Source organism: Heteronotia binoei, chromosome 14, assembly GCF_032191835.1.
Source record: "Heteronotia binoei isolate CCM8104 ecotype False Entrance Well chromosome 14, APGP_CSIRO_Hbin_v1, whole genome shotgun sequence".
NCBI lineage: Eukaryota > Metazoa > Chordata > Lepidosauria > Squamata > Gekkonidae > Heteronotia > Heteronotia binoei.
In genome coordinates, this window is record NC_083236.1 from 63,288,887 (window position 1) to 63,307,913 (window position 19,027).

A 19,027-nucleotide genomic window follows, 5' to 3' on the forward strand; every position below is an offset into this window, starting at 1 on the left:
TGACCTCAGCACACAGGGTAAAACAGCTGTGGCCCTACCACCACTGCTGCTGTTTCTGTGTCCTCCCAACAACCACCCCATACAGCTGCTATTGAGAGTCTGGGTAGGAAAAAAACAATGGGGAGAGGGGGAGGCTAATCCACTTCTTCCTGTGTGCTACAAACAGAAAAGAGCCCGTGTGCTTCAGGGAGGCACAGAATTCCCATCACACTTAAGAACCTAAGAGTATAAGAGAAGCCATGTTGGATCAGGCCAATGACCCATTCAGTCCAACACTTTATATCACACAGTGGCCAAAGCCCAAGTGCCATCAGAAATTCCAGAAGCCCTCCCACTGTTGTCCCCCAAACACCAAGAATACCAAGCATCACTGCCCCAGACAGAGTGTTCCATCTATAATACTTTTATTTTTATTTATATCCCGCCCTCACCGCTGACCAGGAATGGCCAAACTGTGGCTCAAGAGCCATATGTGGCTCTTTCACACATACTGTGTGGCTCTTGAAGCCCCCACCACCCCATCAGCTGGCTTGGAGAAGGCATTTAACTTTTTAAATCACTTCTCCAAGCCAAGCCAGCTGATGGCTTGGGGAATGTATTTAAAATTAAAGTTGCTTTCTTTCCACCTCTCTTCCTCCCTCCCATCTTCCTTCCTTCCTTCCTTCCTTCCTTCCTTCCTTCCTTCCTTCCTTCCTTCCTTCCTTCCTTCCTTCCTTCCTTCCTTCCTTCCTTCCTTCCTTCCTTCCTTCCTGCCTTCCTGCCTTCCTGCCTTCCTTCCTTCCTGCCTTCCTGCCTGCCCTCCCATCTGCCTTGCATCTCTCAAATATCTGATGTTCGTGTCTGGCAGCTCTCAAACATCCGATGTTTATTCTACATGGCTCTTACATTAAGCAAGTTTGGTCTAGGCTCTGTGGATAATAGCCTCTCTCTATATGAACTATTAACCACCATTCTATTGTGTCTGCGGAAGTGTGTGTGCACACGAAAGCTCGCACCTTGAACAAAACTTTGTTGATCTTAAAGGTGCTACTGAACTAAAAATTGGCTCTGTTCCATACGTTTATCCAATCCCCTTTTGAAGCACTCTGTCCTTGTAGACAGCTCCAAGAGGGGGTTGGATAAACATAAGAAGAAGAAGAAGATATTGGATTTATATCCCGCCCTCCACTCCGAAGAGTCTCAGAGCGGCTCACAATCTCCTTTCCCTTCCTCCCCCACAATAGACACCCTGTGAGGTAGATGAAGATACTGGGTTTATATCCCGCCCTCCACTCCAAAGAGTCTCAGAGCGGCTCACAATCTCCTTTCCCTTCCTCCCCCACAACAAACACCCTGTGAGGTGGGTGGGGCTGGAGAGGGCTCTCACAGCTGCTGCCCTTTCAAGGACAACCTCTGCCAGAACTATGGCTGACCCAAGGCCATTCCAGCAGGTGCAAGTGGAGGAGTGGGAATCAAACCCGGTTCTCCCAGATAAGAGTCTGCACACTTAACCACTACAACAAACTGGCTCTCCCAGTTATACAAAGTTCTCATGTTGTTTCCCAACAAGCACAAGCAGTTTGTTGTATGCGGAAATAAAAGTGTCAGTCCACAGGGCATATGTGCATGCAGTTTCTTTATTACCCAGGCCTTGAATTCAGCAGGAGCTCACAGGAGCACAGCTCCTGAATCTTTCTGAGAGCTCCCCCTTCTCCTCCCCACCTACCTACTTTGTCCACTGAATAGTAGGTGCAGCTGCATAACAATCCCTGGATGAGTGCCACCACCTATTTTTCTACAAAACGACCCCTGCTACTAACCATTGAGTCCCTGAATCAGGGCCAAAAGAAGATGATATTGGATTGATATCCTGCCCTCCACTCCGAATCGCAGAGTCTTAGAGTGGCTCACAATCTCCTTTATCTTCCTCCCCCACAACAGGCACCCTGTGAGGTGGGTGGGGCTGAGAGGACTCCCACAGCAGCTGCCCTTTCAAGGACAACCTCTGCCAGAGCTATGACTGACCCAAGGCCATTCCAGCAGGTGCAAGTGGAGGAGTGGGAAATCAAACCCGGTTCTCCCAGATATAAGTCCGCACACTTAACCACCACACCCAACTGGCTCTTTCAACCACCCTTTCAAGGACAACCTCTGCCAGAGGTATGGCGTACCCAAGGCCATTCCAGCAGGTGCAAGTGGAGGAGTGGGAAATCAAACCTGGTTCTCCAGATAAGAGTCCGCACACTTAACCACTACACCAAACTGGCTCTTTCAGCCACCCTTTCAAGGACAACCTCTGCCAGAGCTATGGCTGACCCAAGGCCATTCCAGCAGGTGCAAGTGGAGGAGTGGGGAATCAAACCCGGTTCTCCCAGATAAGAGTCTGCACACTTAACCACTACACCAAACTGGCTCTTTCAGCCACCCTTTCAAGGACAACCTCTGCCAGAGCTATGGCATACCCAAGGCCATTCCAGCAGGTGCAAGTGGAGGAGTGGGAAATCTAACCTGGTTCTCCAGATAAGAGTCCGCACACTTTTCCACTACACCAAACTGGCTCTCAATAGAACAGAAAGGGTTTGCTCAGTCCTTCAACTGCTCAGCATCATGCAACACAGCCAAGCAAACTTTACTTCAAAGCTTTCCTCCCTCCCTTTTAAAAACTTTGCTTTGGTTCCTTCTGGGATTCACAGTTCACTTCAGAGGGGGGGGGGGGAACTAACAACCCGAAACCCTGGTTGAAGATGTGTCGGTTTCCTACTTCACTCGCATTTGCGGCTCTTCTTGTGAAAAACCAACAAAGCATCCCGGATTCATTTGAAAAAGGGACCAAGGTGTCGGCAGAGCATCTGTAGGCTTTCCTGTGGAATCTGGGTTGTGGGGGGAAGCGCTGAGGAGATAAGAATGTTGAAAGACTCGCCCTCGGCCATAACACTGAAGCGCTGGCCAGGTTCCTTGATAGAGTCTGAGATTTTCTCCAACATAAAGCTGTCCGCAAATTCAGTTCCTCAAAGAAGGCTAAAGCAGACAAGTTCCCAGGGCTTCTTTTGTAGCAGGAACTCCTTTGTACATTAGGCCACACACCCCTGAGGTAGCCAATCCTCCTGGAGCTTACAGTAGACCCTAAGATCTTTTTAATTTTTTATTTCCTTATTTATTTATATTCAATTTTTAGCCCGCCCTTCCCGTAGAACATGCTCGGGGCAGGTTACATCATAAAAACAATCCACAGTATAAAAAATAAATAAATAAAAGACCAATTTAAAATATATAAAATCTAAAACTGCAGAGTGACAATAGAGACAAAACCGGCAGGCTCTGCCTCACAGACATGGCCTGTGGGTCCAGATCCAGCAGGTCTTATACCATTGGGATGGAATGAAGGGGGGGAGGCCAGTAACAAGTGACATCCATTGCCTCAGCTGAAAGCCTGGCGAAAGAGCTCTGTTTTACAGGCCCTGCAGAATTTGAGCAGATCCCCCAGGTCCTGGATTTCCAAGGGGAGCTCATTCCACCAGGCAGGGGCCAAGGCTGAAAAGGCCCTGGCATTTGTCAAGGCCAGATGGACAGCTCTGGGGCCAAATATTACCAAACGTTGTTGGGTCGCTGATCATAAAGACCTACGGGGCACATACAGGGAGAGGCGGTCCCGAAGGTATGCTGGCCCCTGGCCATATAGGGCTTTAAAGGGGGGGGGGCCTAAGAGCCCTGTAAGCTCTTGAAGGATCGGCTACATCAGGGGTGTGTGGCCTAATAGACAAAGGAGTCCCTGCTATAAAAAAAAAGCTCTGCAGGTTTCTACGGAGGATCCTCTGAAGAGCGGCATTTATTGCATTGGCACCCAATGCGTTGAATCGTCTGTGGTTGAAGCGAGTGGGAATGTTGTCACGTCTTCACGCTGCCAAAAAAAAAAAAAAAAGTGCCCTGGAAAACAGAGCCCACTGGGTGCTTTGCCATAATTCCAGACAATGGGGCAATGAATGCCACTGCCAGTTTCTATTTGGAGGTAATTGCAGGAGTAGACAACGTGTGGCTGGCATCCGCCGTACAGGTTTTCCCACCTGCTTAATTACACCTGCAAACACAGATGTTCTAGCTTCTATAGAAGCTTAGGGATGGCTCAGATTATTATTGTTTTTTTACATTGACTTTTAAAGTCGCTTGTTAAGGGGGGGGGAATAGATAGGTAGGGTGCAAAATTCATAGGCGTTGGCCGAGTCCCTGGTGCCATTTCCCATGGCTCCAGTTGCGTGGAAAAGCCCCAAACCAGAAGCTTGAAGAACTGGGGGTCTCTCCCTCGTCCCCGGACGACTTGGAATGCTGCCTGAAATAGCCCCTGCCAACTGCACCGAATGGCAAGCATCCCAGACGAATCAAAGGAATGGTTGCTGATGGATCTAACTCCCCTTCCGCTCGTGCAAGTCGCAATGCTGTTTACGTGAAAGGGATTCTATTGATACCCCCTCACCAGGGGTTATTTTGTAGAAAAATAGGTGGTGGAGCTCATTAGCATTAGCCGTTAGCATATGCCGCCCCACCCCGAGCCAAAAGCAACCCGATGCAAGAAAGGAGAGCCCTGGGTGAGCGAGACCTGCTTGGGCTGGCTAGAGATCCAGCCAGCCCAAGCAGGCCTCGCTCACCTGGGACTCTCCTTGGCCACCCCTCCCCACAGTCAAAAAGTCAGAAATCTACCCACCGTCCAAAATCACATAAGAAGTGGAGAAAGGGTGGTGTGAGCTTCTCCAGGGGCTAATGAGGGCTGCTGGGGGCTGGCTGGCTGCCTGCTCTCCTAATCCAGGGATTGCTATGCAGCTGCACCTACTATTCAATGGACGAGGTAGGTGGAGGGAAGCCTCAGAAAGGTTCAGGAGCTGTGCTCCTGTGAGCTCCTGCGGAATCTGAGGCCTGCCCGCTCACAATATATATCTGAATGCAGTTCAAATATATATCCATATGCCCCCCAAGTACCAAGAAGACAGAGCATCCCTGCCCCAGATGGAGTGTTCCATTTAGACCTTGTGACTAACAGCCACTGATGGACCTCTGCTCCATATGTTTATCCTATCTCCTCTTGCAGATGTCTATGCTTGTAGACAGCTTTAAGAGGGGACTGGATAAACATACGTGATAGAATCATAGAGTTGGAAGGGACCTCTAGGGTCATCTAGTGCAACCCCCTGCACAATGCAGGAAACTCACAAACACCTCCCCCTAAATTCACAGTGCTCAGTGATACCAGTGCTCTTTTTGTAGCAAGAGCTCCTTTACATATTAGCCCACATACCCTGATATAACCAATTCTCCAAGAGCTTACAGTACTCCTATTACAGGGCCTACTGTAAGCTCTTGGAGGATTGGCTACATCAGGGGTGTGCGGCCTAATATGCAAAGGAGCACCTGCCAAAAAAGAGCCCTATGTGATACAAAGTTTTCATGTTCCCCAATAAACACAAAGACGTTGTTGCATGTTAAAACAGGACTCAATCCAGAGGATGTATTGGGGTTGCCAGCAATAGCTTTAGCACTAGGGTTAGTGTGTCTTGGAAGTGATGTCGTCACATCACTGGTCGTGCATGGAAGTGCTGGTGTTTGGTCAAAAACTCTATGGTGAAAGCCACGTTTACAATAGAGTTCTTGCCCAAGTACCAGCTGGTCCTGTGTCACTGGTTAATATGCAATTAAAAGGCCGAACATTAAAAACAAAGTGTAAGAAAATCATAAATCAACATGCATGTATTTATTGTTGAAAGCTAAAACCATTTAAGGGCCCATCATAAGCCTCTATCCTATGTAAAATTATAAAACCTCAATGGGAACCTCCTCAACTTGACGGGACGCATTTCGACCTAAATCAGTCTTCTTCAGAGGTCAGAAAGGTAAGTACACATATTGGCTCATAATACAGAACGGAATAAAGCAATAGAACAATGCAGGACCCCAAGGAAATGTAGTGAAGTGACAAAGGCTTAGGGATATTCTTGAGGCCTCTTGTTCTATAGCCTTATATGTCTTAATCAAGAGCATACCTATAGCATTCAGTGTGTTTTTTGCATGCCACGTGGTCCAGAAGTGATCAAGTAAAGTCAGAGCCTATGTGCCAAGAGTTGTGCGTCACTTTACTTGATCAATTTAGGGGGAGGCGTTTGTGAGTTTCCTGCATTGTGCAGGGGGTTGGACTAGATGACCCTAGAGGTCCCTTCCAACTCTAGGATTCTATCACATATGTTCATCCAGTCCCCTCTTAAGCTGTCAACTTGAGTGGGTTCCCATTGAGGTTTTATGATTTGACATAGGATAGAGGCTTACGATGGGCCCTTAAATGGTTTTAGCTTTCAACATAGGGTTGCCAAGTCCAGTTCATGAAACATCTGGGGACTTTGGGGGTGGAGCCAAGAGCAAGGGTGTGGCAAAGCATAACTGAATTCCAAAGGGAGTTCTGGCCATCACATTTCAAGGCCATCACATCACATTTCGCCTTTTCAATTCCTTCCTTCCATAGGAAATAATGGATAGGGGCACCTTCTTTGGGGGCTCATAGAATTGGACCCCCTGGTCCAATCTTTTTAAAACTTAGGGAGTATATTGGGGAGAGCCACTGGATGCTATACTGAAAATCTGGTGCATCTATCTCAAAAAACAGGGCCCCCAGAGCCCCAAATACCCGCTGATCAATTCTCCATTATTTTCTATGGGAATAAGCTTCCTTAGGGAATCATGAGTTCCTGGCAGACATTTCCCTCCCCCCACCCCCCGCTTTCTGATTACCCTGAAGCAGGGGGAGGGCCTCCAAACCAGGGGATCCCCTGCCCCCACCTGGGGATGGGCAACCCTATTTCAACAATAAATACATGTATGTTGATTTATGATTTTTTTAATGTTCGGCCCTTTAATTGCATATTAACCTTTTAGGTTTCTTACTCCAGTTTTTGGGTTAAGTTTCTTTGCCTTCTTTGTTTTTCTTCCTGTGTCACTGGTGACATGGGGATGTCACTTCCTTTTCCAGCTAGGGTTGCCAAGTCCAATTTAAGAAATATCTGGGGACTTTGGGGGTGGAGCCAGGAGACATTAGGGGTGGAGCCAAGATTAAGGCTGTGACAAGCATAATTGAACTCCAAAGGGAGTTCTGGCCATCACATTTAAAGGGACGGCACACCTTTTCAATGCTTTCCTTCCATAGGAAATAATGGATAAGGGCACCTTCTTTTGGGGCTCATAGAATTGGACCTCCTGGTCTAATCGTTTTGAAACTTGGGGGATATTTTGGGGAGAGGCACTAGATGCTGTACTGAAAATTTGCTGCCTCTGCCTCAAAAGACAGCCCCCCCCCCAGAGCCCCAGATACCCGCGGATCAATTCTCCATGATTTTCTATGGGAATAAATCTCCATAGGGAATAACAGGGTTCCCAGCAGACATTTCCCTCCCCTCCCCCCGCTTTCTGACGACCCTGAAGCGGGGGGGAGGGCCTCCAAAACGGGGGATCCCCTGCCCCCACCTGGGGATTGGCCACCCTATTTCCAGCCCGGCGACCCTGTTTGTATACAAAGGCCCCGTTTTCCTCTCTGGTTCCGTCAGGTAACTGTCGCATGCTATATATGAACTTACTCGTGCTTCTGAAGCCTTGGCCTCCCTAACGTCTTTTCTGATTTCCTCCAGATACTCACGCCCAGGTCCTCTTGCCTCAGAACCTGAAGAAGTCCCACTACAATATCCCCATCTCCGTGACGGATTCGGGGACTCCTCCTCTCACTAACAATATAGAACTGAAAATGCAGGTGTGTTCCTGCACAAAATACAGCAAACCGGACTGCAGCTCGTCCTCCACCCTTCACCTCAGCATGGTCCTACTCTTCGTTTCGCTCTTCAGTTTATACTGTAAGTTTTGTCCCCACCCCCGCCTGAAACGGCTTTACGTTCTGATGTCGCCCGATTTGCTTGAGTTGTGTCTCCGAGCCCTTTGAAGGGAGGGATTGTGGCTCCATGGCAAGTCCACTGCAATGGCGTACAGAAGGTCACACGTGAACACGACATGGGGCTGCCTCATCCTCAGGGCTCTTGTTGTTGCAGGAAGCCCTTTGCGTATTAGGCCACACCTCCCCGATGTAGCCAATCCTCCAAGCGCTTACAGGGCCTACTGTAAGCTCCAAGAGGATTGGCTACATCAGGGAGGTGTGGCCTAATATGCAAAGGAGTTCCTGCTACAAAAAGAAGCCTTGCTTACTGAATCGGACCTTTGGCTTTGGAGGGTGGACTTCACCGGATTATACCCTATTGAGGCCCCTTTCATTACCCTCCCCAGACTCTGCCCATAGATGTCCAAGGATCTCCCAATCTAGAGCTTTTAATCCTAACCTTGGACCATCCTGGTCAGCAGGGCTTTTATTTTTTTTTTGTAGCAGGAACTCCTTTGCATATTAAGCCACACATCCCTGATGTAGGGTTGCCAAGTCCAATTCAAGAAATATCTGGGGACTTTGGGGGTGGAGTCAGGAGACATTGGGGGTGGAGCCAGGAACAAGGGTGTGACAAGCATAATTGAACTCCAAGGGAGTTCTGGCGATCACATTTAAAGGGACAGCACACCTTTTTAAATGTCTTCCTTCTATAGGAAATAATGGATAGGAGCACCTTCTTTTGGGGATCATAGACTTGGACCCCTTGGTCCAATCGTTTTGAAACTTGGGGGGTCCTTTGGGGAGAGGCACTAGATACTATACAGAAAATTTGGTGCCTCTACCTCAAAAAACCGCTCCACTAAAGCCCCCGAAACCTCCAGATCAATTCTCCATTATACCCTATGAGAATCAGTCTCCACACAGAGAATAATGAAGCGCTGAGCAGACATTTCCCTCCCCCTGCCTGCCCCCTGTTTCTGGTGACTCTGAAGCAAGGAATTGGCCTCTCTACTCGCGAGTCACTGCCAGCTTCTTCAAAGTTACACAGATACACCTTCCCAAGAGGAAGCCTTTCAATCGGAGACTGAGGCCTCCAAAGGCACAATGGTCCCCCATTGGCCAGCTGACTGGAGGCGGGAAGGAGCCTGGGAAAGCGGAAGAACCCCTGCTAGGACCTAGGGATTGGCAAGCCTACCAGACTCTGCCCATAGATGTCCAAGGATCTCCCAATCTAGAGCTTTTAACCCTAACCTTGGACCATCCTGGTCAGCAGGGCTTTTGTTTTTGTTTTTTTGTAGCATATTAAGCATTTTTTATTGCATATTAAGCCACACATCCCTTATGTAGCCCAAGAGTTTACCGAATTGGACCCCCTGGTCCAGTCTCTTTGAAACTTGGCGGGTGTTTTGAGGAGGGGCGCCAGATGCTATGTTGAAAATTTGGTGCCTCTACCTCGAAAAACAGCCCCCCTCCCAATCCCCAGACACCCAGAGATCAATTTTCCATTATACTCTATGGGAATCGGTCTCCAGAGAGTATAATGGGGTGCCCAGCAGACATTTCCCTCTCCCCCCCGCCACACACACACTTTCAAATGACTCTGAAGTGGGAGGAGGGAAATCCAAACCAGGGGATCCCCTGCCCCCAAGTGGGGATTCAATATATACAGGAAACCACAGCGTGTAGATACTTATCAAAACAGAAACGGCTGTGCTAAAGCATTGCAAACACTCAGGCTATATCAAGAAATGCAGCTTTATCTGCGCACATTCATCATTTGATACAATTCAGCTTTTTGTTACATTTAAAGTCCAAAGTTCATAACAAATGAGTTTGACACCCCTGCTCTAAGCAGTGGAAACTTGAACATATATGAAGAACATATGAAGCTGCCTTATACTGAATCAGACCCCTTGGTCCATCAAAGTCAGTATTGTCTTCTCAGACTGGCAGCAGCTCTCCAGGGTCTCAAGCAGAGGTTTTTCACACCTATTTGCCTGGACCCTTTTTTGGAGATGCCAGGGATTGAACCTGGGACCTTTTGCTTCCCAAGCAGATGCTCTACCACTGAGCCACCGTCCCTCCTCCTTGTGAGCAAAAATTCTACTTCATGAGCTGCTGGCATTGCAGTCGTGAGCTCCTGCATCAATTGGTTTGCTCTGGAGCCATTTCTCCTGAGCGAAGGCAAAAATGTGTGAGCCCAGAGGCGAAAACTCTGTGAGCTAGCTCACACTAACTCAGCTTAGAGGGAGCACTGGTCACTGGGTATGTGTGAATTTCCGGCATGGTGCTGGGGGTTGGACTAGATGACCCTGGAGGACTCTTCCAACTCTATGCTTCCAAGAGCTAAAATATGCGGCTTAGCGCTTGGAGCCGCCATGGTTGCCCAAACTTTCCGGCTTCACATCTAGAGAGTGTGATTCCACACACGGATGTGTTTGTTTTATAACCGCCATTAACTACGGCGCAATCTCGTCAGCAGTCCAAATATTTATCAGAATAATCAAGGATGATGATGCCATTAAAAACGACAAGATCCTTAATGGGCCTGGAACAGATGAAATATCTCGATGGCTTGTGGCAAAAGTTGCAGGTTTAATTTTTAGCAAAAAAAATCTCCCTTCTGTCCCCGTCTCGGCTCGCGGTGCTTGTACTTTATGAGGCGCTTCTGCCTCAGAGGTAAACCCCACAGTCAAGTGAGCGCTTTGGCTAGCCCATGCCAAGTTCCGTGTTTGCGCGCATAAGTTCGACAATCTGGAGCCTGGAATAGACAATGTGACGAGCGAGCGTCTCTATAGCCCCGTGACCCTGGTGCGAATCTCCTGCCAGAACAAAACATCTTGGTATTATCATTTAAATGGGGCAATTATTATCGAAAGCATCAAAGATGTGCCATTTCAGGAAGTCAGCCAAGTGATGTGTGTGTGTTTAAATGAATGAACCGTTGGAATGTAATAGTTCTGAAGGATTGCTACAGAGCATATGGACTCTCCAGCAAGATAAAAATGGTATTCCAACTGCACCAGTAACGGGGAAGGGGGGGAATCTGGGATTAACTTTCACTGTAGAATTGGTAACCGTAAAAAAGCCCAAAGGAAAAAACCCAGGGACATAAATGCTCACAGGAGAAAAACCCACATGGAAACATGCCACATAGGAAAATGCCCACATGGAAATAAACTCACACGGAAAGAAGCCCACATGGAAAAAAGCCCAAACTGAAAGAAGCCCACATAAAATCCCCCAAAGGGAAAAAGCCCCCATGGAAAAAGCACCATAGATGTTTATAATTGTTTATAATTGTGGATAACCATTAATAATTTTAGGATTGTTATTATTTTAGGATTGAAATAAGTCATATAAGTCATAGTCACATGCAACAAAAAGTGACCATTTTGTTATTTTTATATTGCTATTTTTAGGTTTAAAATATGTCATATTCCAGGGGTGGCCAAGGGTAGCTCTCCAGATGTTTTGTTGCCTACAACTCCCATCAGCCCCAGCCAGCATGGCCAATGGCCGGGGCTGATGGGAGTTGTAGGCCAAAAGAAGTGACCGTTTCGTTATCAATGAACTTTATTAAGGAAGAAAAAAACAATAATAACAGAAATTAAACTCTACATGGAAATATATTGAAATAAAATGAAATACTCTTAACTTTATTAATGTACAGTTTTTAATGTTAATACATTGTGGTGCACCAAGTACTTTTCCCCCTAGAACCGTAGAATTTAGGGTAGCCAGGGACCTCAGTGGGGTACAATGCCATTGAGTTCACTTTCCAAAGCAGCCATTTTCTCCAGGGAACCTGATTTTTGTAACCTGGAGACCGGCTATAATTCCAGGCAATTTCCACCTCCTGGAGACTGGCAACTCTCGTATGCCCCATAGCAAAGTCCCGTTCTATTGCCCAACCCCCAGTGGAGGTGAACGTCCCCCACCACTAGGCCCTACCCCAGTTGTAGTTCAGCTGGAAGGTGTGGGGGTCTTACCAGGAGAAAGGAGAAGGCCTAGACCTTGTTGCCAGCACTGCACAGGAAGTGATGTCATCACACCAGCAACATACGTGTGACACTCTGACAACTGGGCTAAAGCTCTATGGTAGAAGCAGGTTTCACCGTAGAGTTTTTGCCCAAATACCAGAGTGTCACCCAGACATCGTTGGCGTGATGACATCACTTCCTGTGCAGAGATGATGACCAGGTCTAAGCCTTTTTATTTCTGGTTGTAAGTCCCCCCCCCCATCCCCTGGTGAGTGGGGGCACCAGGCAACCCTACTTTCAGGAGGGAATGGCAACCATGCTATTTCGGAAATGGCTGTCTGTAAACAGTTGCTTGGTACTTTCCCCAAGTCAGTCTAAGTGCTTCGACTTGTTCTCTGTTTCCAGGGCGCTTTGTCAACTGCAAAGTTTGACTGCAGCAGCCCTAAGTAAAATACTCCATTAACCTGCTGCGAAGTGAGGCAGCAAAGACGAAGCTTGATGCGCACAGATTAAATGAGTTTTGTGGACTCTGCATTGAAATTAATTTGTCAAACTAAGTGTGAAAGGCCTCAGGTGTGCAGGGGGACGGCGAGTCAGGGCGGCTGTGATTGCAAACAAGCCTCAAAGTTATCCACGTATTTAACCACCTATTAATTTTCTCCAGCCTTCCAGCTGAAATGTCAAACCCCTACCAGCTCTTCCCCCTGCCTCGCGACCGAGTTCTCGGTCTCTTTCCCTCGTTTCAGCAATGAACCTCGAGGCCAGAGAGGCTAGATGGTTTCATTTCCCTCCTGACCTGCAAATCCTGAATACATAAACCATTAAACATTGTCTTAATTAGATTATTGGAATGTGCATGCACTAGAACCAGCAGAATTCTTCAGAGGAGCCCTGCTGGATCAGGCTGAAGGTTTGTCTAGGCGAGGGTCTGTTTCCCAACAGCGACTAGCCAAAGTCTCCCAGGACCCCATAGACAGAGCACGATGTCTCCTGGCAATAGGGTTGCCAAGTCCCCCACAGAAGGGACATATCACATTGGGCACGATACCATAAAGTTTTCCCCAAATTGCTAGAGTGTCCCTGTGTGAAATCATAGAGTTCCCCATGAATTCCTAGAGCGTCCCCACACGGTGTGCCCTGCGTGATACATCACTTCCGGGTGCCGCACATGCCTGTATGGCAACGGAACTCACTGGGCGGGGGCAGGGATCCCCCCCGGCAGCCTCCTCCTTGCCAGTGGGTTGGGGGGCAGGAACTTGGCAGCCCTACCTGGCAACTGACATTCAGAAGTACACTGCCTCTGAACATGGAGGTTCTATTTAGTTAGCATGGATAACAGCCATGGATAGATCTATCCTCCATTAATGTGAGCTTCCAGGCAAGTTTTGCTTTGGGTGGTTGAAGGGCCAGGTCTCCATTTATAGCAGGAGACCTCGCAGGAAATGAGGGCATAGAGTTTCAGGCAAGTCCTAGAGTGTCCTGAACATGATGACCTCATTTCCAGTTTGGTGCTGTAAATGATGGTGTGCATAACTCCGCCCCCCCCCCAGTTCCTCCTGGGGTTTTGCCAGTTGCACCTGGCGACCCTATTGGGTGGCTAGATTATCCGACCTTATTTCAGAGTTCCTCTGTCAAAGAGGATAGCATCCTGCGACGATGCAAACCCCCTGTTCGTTTCAATGTGGCTTTTGCAGGAGAATTTTCTGGTGGATCATGGTCCATCATTTTTAATAACTTGAGGGGGATATCCGCCTCGGGTTCCATAACGTCATGGATTGTTCTCCCCACTTGCTTTTCCCTTTGGGGTCATCATTTTGAAAGCTCTTCTTGTGGGTTCTCAGTGGCATGCAGTGGAAGAAGAGGGGAGGATCACCAGTAATCAGACACACACACCCCAAACATGAAGTGTTCTTATGTTTCAAAGATGGTTGTTGTTGTTAACTAGTGCTGCCATGCTCCTACCAGGGAGGGCTCCAACGTGCCATTAGGGAGCAGGCTACCATGGGGATCCCTGCCCTCAAAGAGCCCAATTTGCACGTGCAATCCCTGGTGCTATGACATCACCCGGAAGTGATGTCATCGCATGGGGGATGTCAACCGGGGACGCTCTAGGGCTTGTGCGAAAAACTCTTTGATACTACAGAGTTTTACCATGAATCCTAGAGCATTTCCATTGTGATGCTCTAGGAATCACAGTAAAACTCTACGGTACCATAGATTTTTATCATGAGTCCTAGAGCGTCACCAGTGCACCGTCCCAGGTGCGATGACGCCACCGCATCTGCAAAGGCACTTGGCAACCCTATTGTTAACCGTTCAGTCATGTCCAACTCTTGGTGATTCTGTGGGCCAGCTCTCTCCACGCTATCCAATCTTGTACTGTTTCTTTGAGTTGTTCCATGCTCAGGCTGGTCTTGACTTTTATCGTGTCTAGCCACCATGTTCTTGGGCTGCCTGGTTTCCTTTTGCCGCTAATCGGTCCAAGCGCATTTGCTTTTTGTAGTGAGTTCTTCCGCATGACATGGCCAAAATAAGCCGGTTGCGGTTTTGTGATTTTTTCCATCCAACAACACGTCTGGTTTTATGCCTAGATCCATATATCTATATATAAAAACAGTGAATATAAATGTGAAAGATAAGTGTATTCCTAACCCGCAAGTGCTTTATCTTTTGGAAGCACAGTGACAACACAGTTCTTTTCCCTCTCTCCCGTTTGTCAGAGGTGAAAGCGGCATTTGGAAAGATTAAACCTCAAAGGCTTCCATGGAGTATATTCAAGGGAGGAAAAAATGTTTAATATTCCCTCGTTTTGACAGAGCTAAATTACTGGTTTGTAATAGACTGTGTTTCTTTTCTGGGCGGCTTATTAATGTCAGACGTATGATTGTGGAGTCATTTTCCGAATTGTTTTAAAACAGCCTGTTGCTAAAACCACCCAATAACTCACCAAAGATAATCTACTTGACAAATTTTGGCTGTTCCACGGCTGGCAGGGAGGCCGCAGAAAATCACAATTTTGTCCTCTCAAGTTTATCCATTTTTTATCTCACCCAATTTATCTCCTTGTCTTCGGTGGGATTTCATCATTCTGAATTGCAGTGCCCCCAAATGAAGCTGTTCATTGGCTGCGTTTTGATTAGCCGCAAAGGTCGCAGTGTTCTGAAGAATTTTTTTTTTTTTTTGCCTTTCCACTTCCTGATTGGCTAACTGGATCCCCCAGTGCAGTATCTGAACAAGCCGCTGGTGGCCATGCCAAGTCTCGCGTCACTTTTATTGATGTGATGTCATGGGACAAAATGTTCCCAAAGACCAAATTTCCAAATAATTCAAAGGCAAGAAGTGCACTTCCGCAGAGCTGCAGGCAGGGGAACAATTCCGTAAGGAGCTCCTTTGCATATTAGGCCACGCACCCCTGAAGCAGCCAATCCTCCAAGAGCTTACAAGGCTCTTTTTTGTAAGCTCTTGGAAGATTGGCTACATCAGGAGGGCGTGACCTAATATGCAAAGAAGCTCCTGCTAGAATCCCACCCCTGTGTTTGCCACTGCCTGTCTCTGCCTAGTGACCCTGGTTTTCCTTGGTGGTCTCCCATCCAAGACCCAGCTCCTTAACTTCTGAGACCTGATGAGATCAGGCTAGCCTGGGCTATCTAGGTCAGACCACGTCTTATATATGCCCCCACTGATTAAATTCACAGAAACGCACAGTGGAACATTATTTGGACGCTTGATGCAGCGAAACTATGGAACAAAGATTTCAGGTTTTCACGGCTGGCATCATCCTTAGGGTTTGTAGAATCTTTCGGGCTCAAGTGCCGTGTTCTACTGGAGAAAGTTTTCCTTCCAGACGTTTTGTTCTCAGCAGCGGAGAACATCCTCAGTGGCGTTGCAGCCGGAGCAGGCGCTCTGACCTTCTTGGCTGCTGTGCATTGAGTGGGGCCAGGCCTGCTGGAGAGCTGCTATTTCTAGGCTGGAGGGGGTGTGGTGAAAACAACCAGCACATTCCACAGAACAATCAGCACAGTCAACAACCATCTTCCTTATCTTCACACCCCTTCCAACCCTCCCAGCAATTAACACAGAACAATGGTCACATTCAACAGCCAGTTTCCTTATCACCACCCTTCCAGGAAGCCCCACCAAACAATGGGCACATCCACAAACCAATTGCCCTTTCACCACACCCCCTCCAGCCTAGAAATAGCAGCTCTCCAGCAGCCCTGGCCCCACTCAATGCACAGCAGCCAAGAAGGTCAGAGCGTCTGCTCCGGCTGCAACACCACTGAGGATGTTCTCAGCAGCTGAGAACGAAACGTCTGGAAGAAAAACTTTCTTCAGTAGTACACGGCACTTGAGCCCGAAAGATTCTACAAACCCTAACTATGGAACAAGTAAGGTATGAGTGATGTTTGTCCAACTCGGGTTTCTTGACAAGATGTTCTAGGTCAGATCCTTGCTTTTGTTAAGGAACCTGGTCATCCGTGAGCCTCTCATCTCTGGTTCTGTGTTTATTTAAGCTATCTTTTCCCTGGGAAGAAAAAAATGTCTTTGATGAATGCGCCGCTGAGATTTGATGAGCACCCGTTGGCGTGTTCAACTTTGTCCTTGCCGGGATTGATCTTAGCCAGTTGTTTAAGTGTTTGCTGTGATTGCGCCCCATAAAGCTAAATGTTGACATTGGTTTTTTATGAATCCGCTGGAGCTGCAGCTGTAATCTAATAGCGTCACTTCAGATATGAAGACATAAAAAATTATAACTACAGGGTGCATTTCCCCCTCGTAATGCAAGACCTTGAAAATATTTCTACTCCAGTGACTGGAGCTAACTAGATGCACCATTATACACTAGAAATGTTGAAGTAGAAAGTGACTCGTGTTTTTGTCCACATCGTATAGCCATTACTAGTTCTCTCTGCTTTTTTTCCCCAAAATGGTGGCAGCCAGTTTGGTGTAGTGGTTAAGTGCGTGGACTCTTATCTGGGAGAACCGGGTTTGATTCCCCACTCCTCCACTTGCAGATGCTGGAATGGCCTTGGGTTAGCCATAGCCCTGGCAGAGGTTGTCCTTGAAAGGGCAGCTGCTGTGAGAGCTCTCTTAGCCCCACCCACCTCACAGGGTGTCTGTTTTGGGGTAGGAAGGGAAATGAGATTGTGAGCCGCTCTGAAACTCTGAGTGGAGGGCGGGATATAAATCCAGTATCTTCATCTACCTCACAGGGTGTCTGTTGTGGGGGAGGAAGGTAAAGGAGATTGTGACCCGCTCTGAGACTCTTCGGAGTGGAGGGCAGGATATAAATCCAATATCTTCATCTACCTCACAGGATGTCTGTTGTGGGGGAGGAAGGGAAAGGAGATTGTGAGCCATTCTGAGACTCTGAGTAGAGGGCGGGAAAAAAATGCAGTATCTTCATCTACCTCACAGGGTGTCTGTTGTGGGGGAGGAAGGTAAAGGAGATTGTGAGCCGCTCTTTGACTCTTCGGAGTGGAGGGCAGGATATAAATCCAATATCGTCTTCTTCATCATCTTCAACAACTCAAGGAATGAAGATCAGAAGGGCTGGGATGAAATGTTTTTAATCTCATCAATTTTATTAAAATTTTATAAAAGAAGACAAGGAGAAAAAAAATGTTTATCCTCTAGAAGTGCAGAAAAAAATTGGTTAAGGTCAGTAGTAGGTATGCCCACTCCCTTGAAATCTACTGAATAGTCAACAGCAGGCCTTTTTTTGTAGCAGCAAGTCCTTTGCATATTAGGCCACATCCCCCTGATGTAGCCAGTCCTTCTGGAGCTTACAGTAGGCCCTGTACGAAGAGCCCCGCAAACTCTTGGAGGATTGGCTACAGCAGTGGGATGTCACCTAATATGCAAAGGAGTTTCTGCTATATTAAAAAAAAGCCCTGGTCAACAGAGAAGTTGACCACCTGTCAATAATGCTTTCCTTAAAACGTTCCTGAAACTGTCCTCATCAATATTATGCATGATAAATTTATAATAAAATTTTGAATTCTGAGGGGTTTCATGAATTTAATAACATGCTATAACAGTGCTATGTAATTTTAATAACAATGCTATGTCATTTTTTATTTTAACTTGATTTTTAAATTGTTGTGGAATGTGGTTTCTGTAAATTTGCCTTTGTTTGCAGTTTTATTCAATGTCCTGTTTATTAAGCTGAGCTGAAGACCATTGGTCAAATAAGCTAACAAATAAAGGAAAGGAAAGGAAAGGAAAGGAAAGGAAAGGAAAGGAAAGGAGAAGTTGTTGGGAGCCATATTCACTCAAAAATGGAAGAAGAAGAGGAGGAGGAGAGGAGATTGGATTTATACCCTGCCCTTCAAAGGTGCCTCAGAGCAGCTTACAATCTCCTTCCCCTCCCCACAACAGACAACCTGTGAGGTAGGCAAGGCTGACAGAGCTCTCCAAGAACTGTTTTACAGCCTAAGAGAACTTGTGGCTGAACCAAGGTCACATCAGCAGGTGCATGTGGAGGAGTGGGGAATCAAACTCAGTTCTCCCAGATAAGAGTCCACGCACTCAACCACTGCACCAAATTGGCTCTCAGCCACCACCTGGAAACTGTAGAAAAGAAGGGGGCTCTTTGAGTTTAAGCAAAATTATAATAGAAGAAACATCAGGGTGAAAACTGGCAACTCTATGTTCAAGCCCCAAATCCCTCTATTCCCCAAAAGACATCCATCATTCAAACTCTCTCAAAAGGCCCTCCCCCTTATTTCTTCAGAGACCCCATTCCACAGCACCATAGCCATGATGGAGAAGGCCCGGATTATGGACAACCCAAGGGGTGGAATCACCAACAAATGGCTCCCTAGAATTTCACGTTCTTCCTGGCCACCAGCAGAGGATAATGAGGTAGGGTTGCCAGGTTCAGGTAGAAACTCCTGGAGATTTGAGGAAGGAACCCTGGGAGGACAGGCACGTTAGTGGGATACAATGTCCTACAGCTCCACTCTCCAAAGCATCCATTTTCTCCAGGGAAATTGATCTCTGTAGTCTGGAGGTAAGCTGTTATTCTGAGAGATCCCCAGGTTCCACCTGAAGGTTGGCACCCCTACAAGTTCTCTGATGATTGTAGTTGGGACACAGGCACCTGTGGAAGGAGGTGGGACTTCAGATACATGAGGTTCAAATTCTGAATGGCTCCTTCATTGCGCGT

The 19,027-nt window shown here is 47.3% G+C and overlaps 1 protein-coding gene across 1 annotated transcript in view; it reads left to right on the top strand.

Annotated features, from left to right (window-relative positions):
- CDH13 (cadherin 13) overlaps window positions 1-19,027 on the top strand; it is a 1,257,603-nt gene that overhangs the window by 1,224,550 nt on the left and 14,026 nt on the right. The window contains exon 13 of the mRNA XM_060253738.1: window positions 7,635-7,853. Within this exon, the coding sequence (XP_060109721.1) occupies window positions 7,635-7,853 (219 nt within the window). The remainder of the gene's footprint in view (window positions 1-7,634; window positions 7,854-19,027) is intronic.